Below are 17,181 nucleotides of genomic sequence, written 5' to 3'. Positions count from 1 at the left end.
CCTGCTAATGCAGAAGAGGTGGGTTTGACCCCTGTTCTGTGAAGATCCCACATGCTGTGGAGCAACTAAGCCCGAGCACCACAACTACTGAGCCTGTGCTCTCGAACCCAGGAACCACAAGTGTTGAAGCCTGGCCACCCTAGAGCCTGTCCTCTGCAGCAAGAGAAGCCACCACAAGAAACCTGCACACAGTAACTGGAGAGTAGCCCCCTCTAACTGCAACTAAAGAAAAACCCAAAAAAAAAGAAAAAAAGAAAAACCCACACAGCAACAAAGATGCAGCACAGCCAAAAATAAATGAATAACTCAGTAAATAAAAATTTAAAAATAAGGCCATGGATTTCAATCCTCCATTATCTAATATTCTTAAGATAACTAGACAGTTGGCCATAATTTTATGAGGTAACGTAATATAATATCATGATGCTCGGTCAGGCGCATGTAAAACCTGATGCTTGGGAAGGTGCGTCTAAGCCCTCCTAGAGGTGGTCTTAGGATGTCCCTTTAGTTATGCAAATATAAGGCCAGCAAGAACCAGTTATCCTATAATAAGAATCTAACAGGACTTTTTTAGTGTATGAAGCTTAATAAAAGCTGATGCCCTTCTCAAGTGGGCAGAGTTCTGTGGTAGAGGGGAACTAATGTGCCTTGGGTAATCCCTTAACTTCCCTCAGCCTACATTTCCTCACTTAGAAAATAACATCTAGTGGGTTGAAAAGGAACCCTCAAAATGATTTGTCCATGTCCTTATCCCTGAAATCTATGAACATGACCTTATTTGGAAAGATGGTCTTTGCAGATGTAAAGTTAAGGATTTCAAAATGAATTCAACCTGGATTAGTGGGGTAAGCCCTAAAACCCACGACAAATGTCTTTACGAAAGACAGAAGAGGAGACATACACACAGAGGGGAAAAGGTCATGTGAAAATGAAAGCAGAGACTGGAGTTATGCAACCACAGCTAAAGAATCCTTGCCTGGAACCATCAGAAGCTGGAAGAGGCAAGAAGTTTTCCCTCCAGAGCCTTTGGAGGGAGTGCAGCCATACCAACACCTTGATTTTGGACTTCTAGTCTTCAGGACTCTGAGAGAATAAATTTCTGTTGTTTTAAGCCACCCAGTTTGTGATAATTTGTTATGGCAGTCACAGGAAGCTAATACATAATACATGATGATAAGTGTCACAATCACCATCCTAGGGACTTTTTAAGAGAAAAGAGAAGGAAATCATAACTCCATTCTCCGAAGTCTGAAGTTATGGAAATTTGATAGAGTGAGCTACGGCTAACTGGCAGGAAAGTCCATAAGAGAGTTCACTAGAGGGACTTCCCTAGGGGTCCAGTGGTTAGGAATCCGCCTTGCAAGGCAGGAGACATGGGTTCTGTCTCTGGTCCTGGAACTAAGATCCCCCATGCTGCGAGGCACCAAGTCTGTGTGCCACAACTAGAGAGTCCATCCACCTCACAGAAAGATCACTCATGATGCAACTAAAATCTGTTGCAATAAATAAATTAATTAAACTTTTTCCTTATTATTCTTTGTCACCCTCTTCCATGCTGTCCTCTTTAGAAGTCACTATGTGTGGGCCACACTCAAGAAGTATAAAGTTACTTTCTCCTTCCTTTTTAAAAAAATTAATTTTCTAATTGGAGGAAAATTGCTTTACAAGGTGTTGGTTTCTGCTGTACAATAACATGAATCAGCCATAATTATACAAATATCCCCTCCCTCTGAAGCCTCCCTCCCCTCCCCCATCCCACCCCTGTAAGTCATCACAGAGCACCAGGCTGGGCTCCCTATGTTATATAGCAACTTTTCCTAGCTAACTATTTCACACATGGTAGTGTATATATGTCAGTGCTACTTTCTCCATCTCATCCCACTCTCTCTTTGCACTCTACCCCCTCACCCCTGTGCCCACAAGTCCATTCTCTACATCTGCATCTTCCCTGCAAGGGATTGATTCCTTCACTGCAAATGGATTTATCCGTACCATTTTTCTAGGTTCCATATATATGTGTTAATATACGATATTTGTCTTTCTCTTTCTGACTTAACTTCACTGCATAACAGGCTATGGGCTCATCTACCTCACTACCACTGACTCAAATTTGTTCCTAAAATATTTTTATTGGGAGACAGAGAAGGACTTCCCTGGTGGTCCAATGGCTAAGACTCTGCACTCCCAATGCAGGGATCCTGGGTTCAATCCCTGGTCAGGGAACTGGATCCTGCATGGTGTAACTAAGACCTAGAATAGCCAAATAATTAAAAAGAGAGAGAGAGAGAGAATTCACTAGAAGGAAAGGAGGCACCTAGGCCACTGATGAAGGCTCAATACAGGTCTGGCTGGAGAGAATTGGTTCTAGCACGGTAAATAATAGAGACTAAAGCTCTCAGGTCCAGCCAGGCTGGGCCAAATGTTCTAGGCAACAGCAAATTCATATGGGAATGTGAACTAAGAGTTTCGTAATCTTGGAATCTAAGTGTGGGGCTTAGATTGGAATCTAAGTGTAGGGCTTAGATGCATAATCTTGGAATCTAAGTGTGGGGAATCTAAGTGTGGGCTTGTGCAGGTACTTGGACCAACACACAGTCACTTCCAAGGAGACTTGTATCCTTGGCGACCAGGCTGAGCCAGGCTTTAGCAGCAATACTAGGTGGTATTGGAAATAGAACTCTAGCCATGCACTGTTAGCAGAGACTTGACGATTATCTCTGTTCCTGATTCCTGGAAACAGGGCTTCTTCCCCCATCCCTGGCTTGAGTAAATCCTCAGGATTATTTGAAAATAGAGGAAAGGAAACCAAAGGCTTCCACTGGAGATACTAGACTTTGCCTTCACCAGAACAGAAGGTGTTATATTGGTTAAACTGGAAAAGAGATGATTCGTACCCTTATTGAGTGAAAAGAAATTCATGGTAAGGTGCAGGTCAGGACAAAATAAAAGCAGATTTAGATTGAAGCAGCACTTGAGGGTGATGTGTGTTCCCCTCCAGAAGCTCAGAAATTAACCTTTTCCCCACCTTCTAAAGTTAAATGAATAACTTCCTAGGTGACTCAGTGGTAAAGAATCAGCCTGCAATGCAGGAGACATAGGTTCAGTCCGTGGGTCAGGAAGATGCCCTGGAGGAGGAAATGGCAACCCACGCCAGTATTCTTGCCTGAAAAATCCCATGAACAAAGGAACCTGGCTGGTTACAGTCCATAGGGTCGCAAAGAGTTGGATACAACTGAGTGACTGAGCATGTGTGCACGCGCACGCACACACACACACGCCATCTAAAATAAAATGCAAGACCAACACATGTTTAATCAGAGCATCAATATACAGTCATAAGAGAGGCACAGATTTAACTGTTATCTTACTTTCTCCCTTAACTTATCCAAGGGGGGAAAAATGCATCAATTAGAAATGTATCAAATGTGGAAGCAGAGAAAAAGGAGCAACCCAAGGCAAACTCACACAGGGCCAATGTGGTGAATGCTGTTCAGGAAAGAAAGCAACTTAGCCATTGGACAGCAGAATATTTCCAGTCCTGATAGTCAGATAGTCCTTGGTATGGAGATTCAGGGAGTTGCAGCCCACAGACCTTGAATCCATCTGGCTTTAGTGCCCACATTAGCTCTGTTAATCTGGTGTCCTTAAATATTTCTTTCACTTACCTTAAACTGGTGGCTTAGAAATCCAATGGGTTTGCAAATAAGTTTTATTGGGCAGACCCCTCCAGTATAATCTACAAACCTTGTGCAGGTGTGTGTTGCATTTTCCATTTGATTTTTGAGTTAACATTTAAAAATTATTGTGAAAGTAATAAATGCACAGACGTAAAAAAAAATTTTATAAATGTTAGGGAAAGGGAAGTCGCTCAGTCATCTCTGACTCTTCGCGACTCCATGGACTGCAGCCCACCAGGCTCCTCCGTCTGTGGGATTTTCCAGCCAAGAGTACTGGAGTGGGGTGCCATCGCCTTCTCCGATGAATGAGTCTACCTATTTGTAAAAATGTGACTGATGAAAACAGTACAATCACTAGGTTATCACACTGTGCGAGTTCAGTTGCCAAGAGGGAGCAACTCAAAGGACATCACACAATCTATAAACCAGCTGGAAGGAGCCATCCAGATTTTGCCCTGCCGAACCCTTTCTGGGCAATGATTAGACAAGTCCTCATAGATGATATACTTAAGTAACATTTATAAATTTATAAATTATAAATATATAATTTATAATTTATAAATTTATATATAAACGTTTATAAATTAAAAATGCAGAAATTTCCTAGACACTGCCTTGTTTCACAAATCTTCTTTCCAGAATAACTGCTATTAAGGTAATTTGTTTTTACACATATGCGTATTTTTCCAGACATTCTTCTTTTCTTTTTATTTTTAAAGTAATATTTTTGAATAAACTCTCCATTTTTATGCTTCAGAATTCAAAAACTATTAAATGGCGTACTGTAAAAACTCTTGGAGTCAAGACTGTGGGGTGGGGAAAAATATCAATAACCTCAGACATGCAGATGACGCCACACTTATGGCAGAAAGCCAAGAGGAATTAAAGAGCCTCTTGATGAAGGTGAAAGAAGAGAGTGAAAAAGATGGCTTAAAACTCAGCATTTAAAAAAAGAAGATCATGACATCCAGTCCCATCATTTCATGGCAAATAGATGGGGAAACAATGGAAACGGTGATAGACTTTATTTTCCTGGGCTCCAAAATCACTATGGACAGTGACTGCTGCCATGAAATTAAAAGACACTTGTTCCTTGGAAGAAAAGCAATGAAAAACCTAGACAGTATATTGAAAAGCAGAGACATTTTTTTGCCTACAAAGGTCTATATAGCCAAAGCCATGATTTTTCTGGTAGTCATATATGGATGTGAGAGCTGGACAATAAAAAAGGCTGAGCACCGAAGAAGTGATGCCTTCAAACTGTGGTGTTGGAGAAGACTCTTGAGAGTCCCTTGGATAGCAAGGAAATCAAACCAGTCTGTCCTAAAGGAAATCAGTCCTGAATATTCATTGGAAGGACTGATGCTAAAGCTGAAGCTCCAATACTTTGCCCACCTGATGCAAAGAGCTGACTCATTTGAAAAGACCCTGATGCTTGGAAAGATTGAGGGCAGGAGGAGAAGGGGACAACAGAGGATGAGATGGTTGGATGGCATCCACAACCCAGTGGACATGAGTTTGAGCAAACTCCGGGAGATGGTGAAGGACAGGAAAGCCTGGTGTGCTGCAGTCCATGGGGTTGCAAAGAGTCGGACACAACTGAGTGCCTAAACAACAACAAAACTCTTACTCCCACCCTTGTCCCCACCTTCAATTTGCCCTCTTCAGAGACAACCAGTATAAATTTCTTAGGTATCCATCCAGTGATATTTTACATATATGTATAAAAATGTGTATTTTTGCTATTATTTAACAACTAAGGGACTTCATTTGTGGTCCAGTGCCTAAGTCACCACGCTCCCAATGCAGAGGACCCAGGTTCCAACCTTGGTCATGGAACTAGTCCCACATGCCAGAACTAAGAGTTCACATGCCACAGCTAAAGATCCTTCATGCCACAAAAAAGATCGAAGATCCCACGTGCCTCGGGATCTAACTAAGGCCCAGCACAGCCAAATAAAGAAATAAATATTTAACAACTAATATGATCTGATCTGAGCATGGTATATATTGGAGAAGGAAATGGCAACCCACTCCAGTGTTCTTGCCTGGAGAATCCCAGGGACAGGGGAGCCTGATGGGCTGCCGTCTATGGGGTCACATAGAGTTGGACACGACTGATGTGACTTAGCAGCAGCAGCAGCGGCAGCATGGTATATGGGTCTTCCCTGGTAGCTCAACTGGTAAAGAATCTGTCTGCAATGAGGGAGACCTGGGTTTTATCCCTGGGTAGGGAAGATGCCCTGAAGGAGAGCACAGCAACCCATTCTAGTATTCTCACCTGGAGAATCCTCATGCACAGAGGAGCCTGGTGGGCTACAGTCCATTGGGTTCCAAAGATTCAGACAAGACTCAGGGACTAAGTAGACCACAGCACAGCAAAGCATGGTATATACCATGTTCTGCACTTGTTTTTCTCATTTAATCATGTATCTTGAAGATCACTTCATATTAATGCACAAAGAGCTTCCTTAGCCTTTTTTTTTTATAACACTACTGAAGAGTATGCTCCTGTTTGGGTGTGCTATAGTTTGTTTAACCAACACTTGCTGATGACAATTTATTTTGTTTCTAAACATTTTATTTCAGATAATGTTGCAGAAGATAATTTAGCACTTTATGTCATTTCAGAGGTATGTAGTTTAATTCCTAGAAGTTGAATTACTGACAGAGTATTGCAGAATTTACAAAACAAGTTTTTTATTTTTTATTTTTTTGGCAAGCTGAGTCTTTGTTGCTGCCTGGGCTTTTCTCTAGCTGTGACAAGTGGGTGATACTCTCTAGTTGCGGTGTGCAGACTTCTTATTGCAGTGGCTTCTCTTGTTGCTGAGAGTGTAGTCTAGGGTGTACAGGCTTCAGTAGTTCTGGCACATAGGTTCAGTAGTTGTGGCTCCCAGGCTCTAGAGCACTGTCTTAACAGTTGTGGCACACAGGCTTAGTTGCTCCATGGGATGTGGACTCTTCCCGGATCAGGGATCAAACCCACCTCCTTTGCATTGGCAGGCTGATTCTTTACCACTGAGCCACCAGGGAAGTCAGAATTTACAAAGTTTTTTAAACTATTTGTGAATAATCAAAACTCAGAAGCTTTCATACCAAAAAAATCGGTTTTTAAGTTCTCTTGAAAAATTGGAGATCTGGCAGCATCATATGTGCCACACAGGAGAAAAATTAGCTAGAGCTAAATGTCAACTGCTCCTTGTAGGTGAGATATGTATTTCCCGAGTGACCACAGTTCTGTCTCACCCAGTTTTGCTCCATTACATTACTTTCTTGATGTTTGAAACCCTCTGAGTTGTTAATCCTTATGTTCCTTTGTTTTGATTCTGAAATTATGCAGTAACTTTCAGATTATGATTCTATTTCCCCTAAGTCTGTCTGCAAGGAAAGGATCATTTGGCATTCCAAGGTTTCAGCCCCCACACTATGATATCTCATGATCAAGTAATAAGTAGCATATGTTTGTGATTTTTCAACGTATAATAATAGATTATAGGTGTGAATGTGTTGAGCACACCAATATGAACACTGACATGAGTACAGGTGTATCAGTTATTTATTTCACATTATTAAGCTGGCAATTCAATTCAGTTCAGTCGCTCAGTCATGTCCCACTCTTTGCGACCCCATGGACTGCAGCACACCAGGCCTCCCTGTCCATCACCAACTCCCAGAGTTTACTCAAACTCACGTCCATTGAGTCAGTGATGCCATCCAAGCATCTCATCCTCTGTCATCCCCTTTTCCTCCCACCTTCAATCTTTCCCAGCAACAGGGTCTTTTCAAATGAGTCAGTTCTTCGCATCAGCTGGCCAAAGTATTGGAGTTTCAGCTTCAATAAGCTGTCTTATTATTATTATTTTCAATATTTTGTAAATTTTAATAAGGTTGGACTTACTTGGTGGTCCAGTGGTTAAGTCTCCACATTTCCATTGCAGGAGACACAAGTTCAACCTCTGATCAGGGAACTGATTTCACATTCCATGTGGTAAGGCCAAAAAAAAAAAACTGATTTATACCAATAGGTCATTCCATTGGATTACATTTAAAACAATAAAGAATATTAAAAATAATGTAATTTATATCAGGGCCTGATTGTCTCTGACAGGAGTTACTCTTCAATTCTTAACAAACAAACAAACAAAAAAAGCTAGAGTTTGGCTCCCTAACTATTGTCCTGGAAAGGATTACATAGCTCAAACCTGCCTTTCCTACAGTATTTCTAAAATTTTAGTGAGCAGGGACTTCCCTGGTGGTACAGTGGATAGGAATTCACCTTGCAACGCAGGGGATACTGGTTCAATCCCTGGTCCGGGAAAAGTCCACATGCTGCAGAGCAGCTAAGCCCCAGTACCACAATTACCGAGGCCTCACCTAGAGCCTGTGCTCTAGCAAGAGAAGCCACTACAATGAGAAGCCTGAGTATCACAATGAAGAATAGCCCCTTGCTCGCTGCAACTTGAGAAAGCCTGAGCACAGCAACAAAGACTCAGTGTGGCCAAAAATAAAATAAATAATTTTTTTGAAAAAGCTTTATAAGAAAAAATTTAGTGAACAAATTACCTGGCGGTCTTACTAAAATTCAGATTCTGATTCAGTACTCCCTGAGTTGGGACCAGAGATTTAGGGTCTCTAGCAGGTTCCCTGACTGCATGTTTAGCAGCAAGTCCTCATAAGACACTTCCCTGTGTCCCACCGCTGATCTATTGGACTAATTGCTTCAGTTTCTCAGGGCAATGAAGAAATCAGATTGGAATATGATGCTCCAAATTGCTTCTGTTTCTCTTCAACATCCCCATTCCTTACTTCCACCCTCAGCCCACCCACACACATATCAGAAAACTGAACGAATCTTAACAGTAACGTAATCAGGGCAGAGCAAAGATTTCCCTTTAATCATCACAAACTCCAGAGTATTGCATGTATGGGGCAATAGGTCAGTTGCTAGAGGAAACAAAGATAATTAAGATAGGAACTCAGCCTTGAGTTGATCACAAACCAGCAGAGGAAAGGCCCAGATAACTCATGACAGGAAAAGAATTAAGGTAATGGAAGCACAGGGGCAAGAGTTGATTCCACAGGGGGTAAGTGATGGTCCCAGGTACATTGCATTGGGTTGGGTTTGGGTCCAAGTTATGTCGTTTAGGATCTTTTGTTGCAGGGCACAGTCTCTCTGTGGCATTTGGGCTCTCTAGTTGTGGCTCTCTAGTTGTTAAGCACATAGGCTTAACAGTTGCTCCGAGGTATGTGGGATCTTAGTTCCTTGACCAGGGATCAAACCCAAATCCCCTGCACTGGAAGGCAGATTTTTAACCAAGGAAGTCCCTAGAAAAGAGATTCCTAAACTCTGGTCCCTGTTCCAACAGCATGGGTATCACCTGGGAAAATCTTAGACATGCAAATTCTCAAACTCCACCCAGACCTACTCCAGGGATGGTGTGGGGATAGCAGCCTGTGGTTTACAAGCTCTCCAGGTGATTCTGATACATATTAAAGTTTGACTACGAAAACTTCACATAGAAGACATTTAGTTTGACCCTGCTGCGGCTGCTGCTAAGTCGCTTCAGTCGTGTCCGACTCTGTGTGACCCCATAGACAGCAGCCCACCAGGCTCCCCTGTCCCTGGGATTCTCGAGGCAAGAACACTGGCGTAGGTTGCCATTTCTTTCTCCAATGCATGAAAGTAAGTGAAAGTGAAGTCACTCAGTCGTGTCCAACTCCCAGCGACCCCAGGGACTGCAGCCCACCAGGCTCCTCTGTCCATGGGATTTTCCAGGCAAGAACACTGGAGTGGGATGCCATTGCCTTCTCCATAGTTTGACCCTAGAGAACTAGTATTTCACCAACAGAAGGGTGGGCTTCCCAGGTGGCACTAGTAGTAAGGAACCCGCCTGCCAATATAGGAGACATAAGAGACACAGGCTTGGTCCCTGAATTAGGAAGATTCCCCTGGAGCAGAAAATGGCAACCCACTCCAGTATTCTTGCATGGAGAGTCCCACGGACAGAGGAGCCTGGTGGTCGACAGTGCATTGGGTTGCCATTAGCACACAACAGAAAGGCAAGGGTTGTTCCAGGAGATAGATCACAGTCAGCAAAGGAATGAAGATATAAAAGTGAAACACATAAACATATTGAGGGGAAAGCAAATAATCAGGAATGCAAATGGAGAAGTGGGAAATACGCCAGAGAGGGAAATGGGGGACAAATTATGAAGAGCTTTAAATTTTATAATTGAAGTTTGAACATAAAGAAAACAGTTTTAAAGCAGGGGAGTGACATGATCAAAGCCACTAATAGAACCGATCTACAGTAAGGGCTACCAACCAGGAGGCTACTTTGTCCTGGCAAGAAATAAGAATTAGGGGACTTCCGTGTTGGTCCAGTGGTTAAGACTGCATGCGTGCTCACTCAGTCATGTCCAACACTTTGCAACCCCATGGACTGTAGCCCACAAGGCTCCTCCATCCATGGGATTTCCCAGCAAGAATATTGGACTCGGTTGCCATTTCCTCCTTCAGGGGATCTTCCCAACCCAGTAGCGAACTTGCATCTCTTGAAGTCTCCTGCATTGGCAAGCAGATTCTTTACATTGAGCCACCTAGGAAGCCTCACTGGTTAAGACTACAGGATTCCAAAGCAGAGGTGGCAGGTTCGATCCCTGGTCAGGGAACTAAGGTTCTACATGCTACACGGTGTAGTAGAAAAAAAAAGAAAGAGTGAGAGAGAGGGAGTGAAAAGAAGGAAGCAAGAGAGAGGGAGAGAGAGAAATGAAGGAAGGAAGGACTAAATAAAGACAGCAGAATAGGAAATGAAAGTGGGGAAAAGATATAAAAAGCATTTACAAGCTAGGATAAACAAGATGTGTTGTATAATGGTTTAAGACAACAAGATGTAGGACCAAACTGCCATGTTCTAACATTTTTTAACTTTGTGGTCTTGGGAGATTTATTTAATTCTGTGCCTCAGTTTTCTATCCATTAAAAAAAAAAAATATATGCAATGGAATATTATTCACTCATAAAAAGGATGAAATCTTACCATTTGTGGCAATATGAATGGACCTGAGGGAATAATGCTAAGTGAAACAATTCAGACAGAGAAAGATAAATACTGTATAATCTCATTTATATGTGGAATCTTAAAAGCAAACAAACAAAAAGACCACCAAAATCCAATTCATACTGACAACAAAGTGGTGGTTTCCAGAGATGTGGGAAGAGGTGGGTAGGTAAAATGAGTGAAGGGAGTTGAAAGGTACAAACTTCTAGTTATAAAATAAAGAAGTCAGGGGGATGTAATAAACACCATGGTAGCTATAATTAATAATATTGTATTGCATATTTGAAAGTTGTTAACATAGAAAATCTTAAAGTTTCTCATCACCAAGAAAAAAATTATGTATGGTAGCATGTTAACTAGACTTATTGTGGTAATCATTTTGCAATATACACAAATATCAAATCATTATTTTGTATATGATGTTGTGAGTCAATTATATCTCAATTTTAAAATTTTACTTTAAAAAAAGGAGACAATATTATTATTGTTCCTACCTCATCAGATTGTTGTGAGAATTAAATTAACAACTGTAAAGTGCTTAAAACACTTCCTGTTATGAAGTAACCAATAAATACCATGTGTGTGTTTTATAAGGAGTAATATGTCTAAAAGATTCCTAGAATCTACAGGCTCTATGGTAACCGCGGCCATGAAATTAAAAGATGCTCGCTCCTCGGAAAAAAAGTTATGACAAACCTAAACGGCATACTAAAAAGCAGAGATATCATTTTGCTAACAAAGGTCTGTATGGTCAAGCTATGATTTTTCCAGTAGTCATGTGTGGATGTGAGAGTTGGACCATAAAGAAGGCTGAGCACCGAAGACTGATGCTTTCGAACTGTGGCATTGGAGAAGATTCTTGAGAGTCCTTTGGACAGCAAGGAGATCAAACTAGTCAATACTAAAGGATATCAACCCTGAATATTCATTGGAAGGACTGATGCTGAAGCTGAAGCTCCAATACTTTGGCCCCCTGATGCAAAAAGCAAATTCATTGGAAAAGACCCTGATGCTGGGAAAGCCTAAGGGCAAGAGTAGAAGGGAAATGACAGAGGATGAGATGTTTGGATGGCATCACTGACTCAATGCACACGAGTTTCAGCAAACTTCAGGAGATAGTAAAGGACAGGGAACCCTGTTGCAGTTCATAGGATCTCAAAGAGTTGGACATGACTGAACAACAGCAACAATACATCTAAAATTTCTACCTCAGGGACTTCCCTGGCAGTCCAGTGGTTAAGACTTCACACTTCCAATGCAGGGATGCAAGGGGCCTGTGTTTGATTCTTGGTCAGGAAACTAAGATCCCACAGGCTTCGTGGTGCATCCAAAATAATTAATGAATTAAAATAAAATTTCTAGCTCAGGTAAGAAAATACAATCATGAGGTGAGTTTGGAACATTCTGAATTTCAAATATTTTGAGAAGACTTTTACTTCTCTGTACCTCAATTCCTGGTGTCGTAACAATAAGAAATAGGTACTTAGCATGGTCCCAGGAAACTGGTGGACAGGTGAAATGAGCATAGTTGAAAGGGCGGTCACCAGGGGAGGAATTCAAAAACTTTGATGATCCTGCTTGGACCCTACTTTCAGTCTTACACAGAAGGTTCCATGAACTTCCCTGGCAGTCCAGTGGTTAAAAGTGTTTCCACTCCCTCCAACATAAATCACAGCAGGATCCTCTATGATCCACTTCCCAGAGTAATGGAAATAAAAGCAAAAATAAACAAATTGGACCTAATTAAACTTAAAAGCTTTCGCACAACGAAGGAAACTATAAGCAAGGTGAAAAGACAGCCTTCAGAATGGGAGAAAATAATAGCAAACGAAGCAACTGACAAAGAATTAATCTCAAAAATATCCAAGCAGCTCATGCAGCTCAATACCAGAAAAAATAAATGACCCAATCAAAAAATGGGCCTGAAGAACTGAACAGACATTTCTCCAAAGAAGACATACAGATGGCTAACAAACACATGAATAGATGATCAACATCACTCATTATCAGAGAAATGCAAATCAAAATCACAATGAGGTAGGTACCATCTCACTCTGGTCTGGCTGCTATCAAAAAGTCTACAAACAATAAATGCTGGAGACGGTGTGGAGAAAACGGAACCCTTTTACACTGTTGGTGGGAATGCAACCAATACAGACACCATGGAGAACAGTGTGGAGATTCCTTAAAAAACTGGAAATAGAACTGCCATACAACTCAGCGATCCCACTGCTGGGCATACACACTGAGGAAACCAGAACTGAAAGAGACATGTGTACCCCAATGTTCATCGCAGCATTGATTTACAATAGCTAGGACATGGAAGCAACCTAGATGTCCAGAAGCAGATGAATGGATAAGAAAGTTGTGCTACATATACACAATGGAATATTACTCGGCAATTAAAAAGAATGCATTTGAAACATTTCTAATGAGGTGGATGAAACTGGAGCCTATTATACAGAGTGAAGTAAGTCAGAAAGAAAAACACCAATACAGTATATTAACGCATATATATGGAATTTAGAAAGATGGTAACGATGAACCTATATTTGAGATATCAAAAGAGACACAGATATAAAGATCAGACTTCTGTACTCTGTAGGAGGCAAGGGTGGGATGATTTGAGAGAATAGCATTGAAACACGTATATTACCATATGTGAAATAGATGACCAGTTCAAGTTAAGTTCAATGCATAAAATAGGGCACTCAAAGCCAGTGCACTGGGACAACCCTGAGGGATGGGATGGGGAGGGAGGTGGGGGGGTTTCCGGATGGGGGACACATGTACACCCATGGCTGATTCATGTCAATGTATGCCAGAAACCACTACAATAAAGTAATCAGCTTCCAATTAAAATAAATAATTTTTTTAAGTGCGTTTCCGATGCAGGGGGCATGGGTTTGATCCTTGGTTGGGGAACTAAGATCCCACATGGGTGCAGTATGGCCAAAAAAAAAAAAGAGAAAGAGAATGTTGGCTTATACTTTTTAAATGAATTTAGGAGCACTTGGTGTAAAGATGGCTGAGCAAATTAAATTATTTAATGAACTCATTAAATTAAAGTAGTAATGAGATTACGTGGTAGTCAACAGTGCTGATTCATCAAATACATTACTCCAGTACTCTTGCCTGGAAAATCCCATGGACGGAGGAGCCTGGTGGGTGCTGTCTATGGGGTTGCACAGAGTCGGACACGACTGAAGCGACTTAGCAGCAGCAGCAGCAGCTCCATCCTTCTGGAGATGAGACATGACTGTTCTTCCTGGCCCTCTCCTGTTTGGGTAGGGCCTCATTCAAGCCAGTAGGTTGAGTCATTCTAGTTACCAGTGTGAAACTCTCTAGTGATATCTCCTTACGGCAGGGTGGCACATCAGCCTGGGTTTCTGAGTAGCTGTGGTGAGCAGAACTCCATTGTCACCCTTTTAGAGATGATTATGCGGTGTGAACGAATAACACATGCTTCTTGTTTTAAACTTTTGGTGGTGTTTCCGCAACATAGCCTAGTCTATCCTGACACAGGTATCATTTAAATACATATCAAATTCTTAAAAATTAAAGTTAACAAACAGTCCTAAATGAGAATGTGGGGAAAGAGACACTTTCACAGATTTGCTAGTGAAAGTAAAAATTGTTTCAACCTTTTTGAAAAGTAATTTGACAGTGGATTCTGATAAAAATAGGGGAAAATACATATTTTTTCAACTCAGATTCCATTTTGGGGGATCTCTTTCACAGAAATAAATGTACTACTGCAAAAGGATGTTTAATATTTATTGTTGAATTTTTGTTGTGGCTAAAAACTGAGCACAATCCAAATTTCTAAGTATGATTTAACCATATTACAAAGTATTACACAACTATCAAAAAGAAAACTTTTAATTGACTTCATGGAACGTCCACATGTTAAGTGAAAACAGAAACAAAAAAATTCATGTTTGATCTTGTACACACAAGCCTAGAAAACTAAGTTGATTTACCTCAAAGGAGCAGAGGTGGTTAAGTGATGGGGGTGGAAAAGCTATTTTCCTGTTTTTCATATTACACCTTCCACCTGATGCGAAGAACTGACATTGGAAAAGACCCTGATACTGGGAAAGATTGAAGGCAGGAGGAGAAGGGTACGACAGAGGCTGAGACGTGGCATCACCTACTCGATAAACATGAGTTTGAGCACGCTCCGGGAGTTGGTGATGGACAGGGAAGCCTGTCGTGCTGCAGTCCATAGGGTCGCAAAGTAGGACACGACTGAGCAACTGAACGGAACTCGACTTATTACAATTTGTACGGTTTATGTAACACAACAAACTCAAGTACAAGGGAGAATTCTAAACCTTAGTGTTCGCCGACTGAGCCTCTGCACAACAAACTTAGTACTACTACCACCAGTTGAGGGGTGGTAGAAGAGGCGGAGCCTTTCTGTAATGTATCTAAACCACGCCCACTTTACCCGCCAATCGTTTCTCACGTGTGCCCTGGAAGGATTTTCCTTGACGCATGCGTACGCCCCTGAGTTTCCCAGCCTTCGAGGGGAGCCCTGCGGCTTTGGGTTTGACCCCATCAGGCTACCGTCGCAGCAACCGGAACGGCACCTCAGGCTTGCTTCCGGCGTCTTTTTTTTTTTTTTTTCCGGCTCCCCCCCCCCCCCCCACCGCCTTCCCCTTCCCTCCCTCACGCTTCTTCCCCTCCCCCTGCTCCCTTTTCTGTTTGGTTTCGTTCTTTCCTACCGAGGCCGACCCCTGCGTCGTGAGTCTGGGGTCTGGCTGGTGAGAAAGAGCCATCTTTAGCTGGAAGCAGGGAGGTGTGGGAAATACTGTTAATTGAGGTATTCGGAGACCAAGGGCTTGTATGGAATGTTTTGTTTGTTGTAAGAGGTCGGGCGAGGGTGGGAAGGAGGTCTTTCCCGGAGACAAGCGGGGACGGTGTTGAACTGGATTTGCGGGTGGGTGGGACGCACCCCTAAAATGGGTAGCGCGGGGGTGGGGCGGCGTGTGGTCAAAAGAGAAATGGAGACAGTGAGAACTGGCACTGGGGTCGCATGGCGTTCTGGCTTCAGTTTTGCTTTAACCGTTTGATCGAAAAAGCAGTTAACACCAGTGTGTGTTGTATGTGCGAGTATTTGAAGTGTCGATTTAGGTAGCCACCTTTTATTCCCATATTATTTTATTTCATTTTACTTTGGGAAAACCTTTTGTGCTGCAAGCTTTTGTGTACTTAAGTGTCTTTCAACGTGAAAACAAAGTGATGTAAGGAGAAAAGTAATTAAAGAGAAAACAACGAATTAGGGAGTTGTAAACCAAACCTTCCCCTCCAGGTGGGGGTATTTGCTCAAATTAGCATAGCGTGTAAAGATTTATCTCATTAGTCAAGGAACACAGGTCACAGAAATATCTACCTCAATAAATTGCTTCTTTTCAGTTTCCTAAAACATTATTTTTGGTAGCTCCTTGTGTGATATATGTCCTCCGTGCCCTGTCAAACTTTTTCATTTTACTCAGGCCTATAGTCTACAGCCTATAGGAGATGAGAACTCTACAAAATCTCAGCTTCAGACACTGGAGAACTCGGGGGTTGGGGGTGGGGGGTGGACATGGACTCAAACCTAACTACGTATATCTGAGTAACAAGTAGCTGAGTAGGAATGAGTTTTATTAGGGGACTGAAATTCTCTATTGTGGTTATGATCACTCCAAAAGTAATTTTAGTTTCCTGCTCCATGTAGAGGACAGCAATATGTCCTCCCTCCCTGGGTGCCTTGGTTTGGCAGCTGCAACAGCAGCAGTGGAGTCTGAAGAAATTGCAGAGCTGCAACAGTCCGTGGTTGAGGAGCTGGGCATCTCAATGGAGGAGCTTCGACAGTTCATTGATGAAGAACTGGAAAAGATGGACTGTGTACAGCAGCGCAAGAAGCAACTAGCAGAGTTGGAGACTTGGGTAATACAAAAGGAATCTGAGGTGGCCCATGTTGACCAACTCTTTGATGATGCATCCAGGTAAGAACCACATAGGAAATAGTAAATCTGCCCATTGGCAGACATTTTTAAAATAGTATAATTGTTATGACATTGTACTTTAGAAGGTACAGACATGGAGAACCTTGCTCTTCCTCAAAGGTTAAGGCCCAAATTGTCTGCACAGTCATCATATAATATTCATCTATCAGCAGTTAATATATGATCAGCAGTGAAAGTTAGTCACACAGTCCTGTCTGACTCTTTGTGATCCCATGGACTGTGGCCCACCTGGTTCCTCCGTCCATATAATTCTCCAGGGAAGAGTACTGGAATGGGTTGCCATTTCCTTCTCCAGGAGATCTTCCTGACCCAGGGGTCAAACCCAGGTCTCCTGCATTGCAGGCGGATTCTTTACCATCTGAGCTACTGATCAGCAGTAGGGGAGTCCAAGTCTTGAGTCCCTTCCGCTTCTTTATCCTACACTCT

At 42.1% G+C, this 17,181-nt stretch overlaps 1 protein-coding gene and 1 non-coding gene across 5 annotated transcripts in view; both read left to right on the top strand.

Moving 5' to 3' along the window:
• The first annotated feature begins 2,150 nt into the window (after positions 1-2,150).
• On the top strand, positions 2,151-2,223 carry TRNAG-CCC. The gene has a single exon. It is a non-coding gene; the product is annotated as a tRNA-Gly (tRNA).
• A 13,131-nt stretch (positions 2,224-15,354) lies between these two features.
• SETDB1 (SET domain bifurcated histone lysine methyltransferase 1) overlaps positions 15,355-17,181 on the top strand; it is a 32,435-nt gene continuing 30,608 nt past the window's right edge. For 3 of the 4 annotated variants that reach the window (XM_027534260.1, XM_027534273.1, XM_027534280.1), the window contains exons 1-2: positions 15,377-15,566; positions 16,464-16,734. In XM_027534260.1, coding sequence (XP_027390061.1) covers positions 16,475-16,734 — 260 coding nt within the window. In that variant the 5' untranslated portion in view covers positions 15,377-15,566; positions 16,464-16,474. Of the gene's footprint in view, positions 15,567-16,463; positions 16,735-17,181 lie in introns of all 4 variants that reach the window. The other variant, XM_027534268.1, reaches the window with a different exon arrangement.

This window comes from Bos indicus x Bos taurus, chromosome 3, assembly GCF_003369695.1.
Source record: "Bos indicus x Bos taurus breed Angus x Brahman F1 hybrid chromosome 3, Bos_hybrid_MaternalHap_v2.0, whole genome shotgun sequence".
In the NCBI taxonomy this organism is placed as follows: Eukaryota; Metazoa; Chordata; class Mammalia; order Artiodactyla; family Bovidae; genus Bos; species Bos indicus x Bos taurus.
The sequence above is the reverse complement of the archived record's forward strand: the minus strand, read 5'-3'. Positions and strand labels throughout refer to the sequence as shown.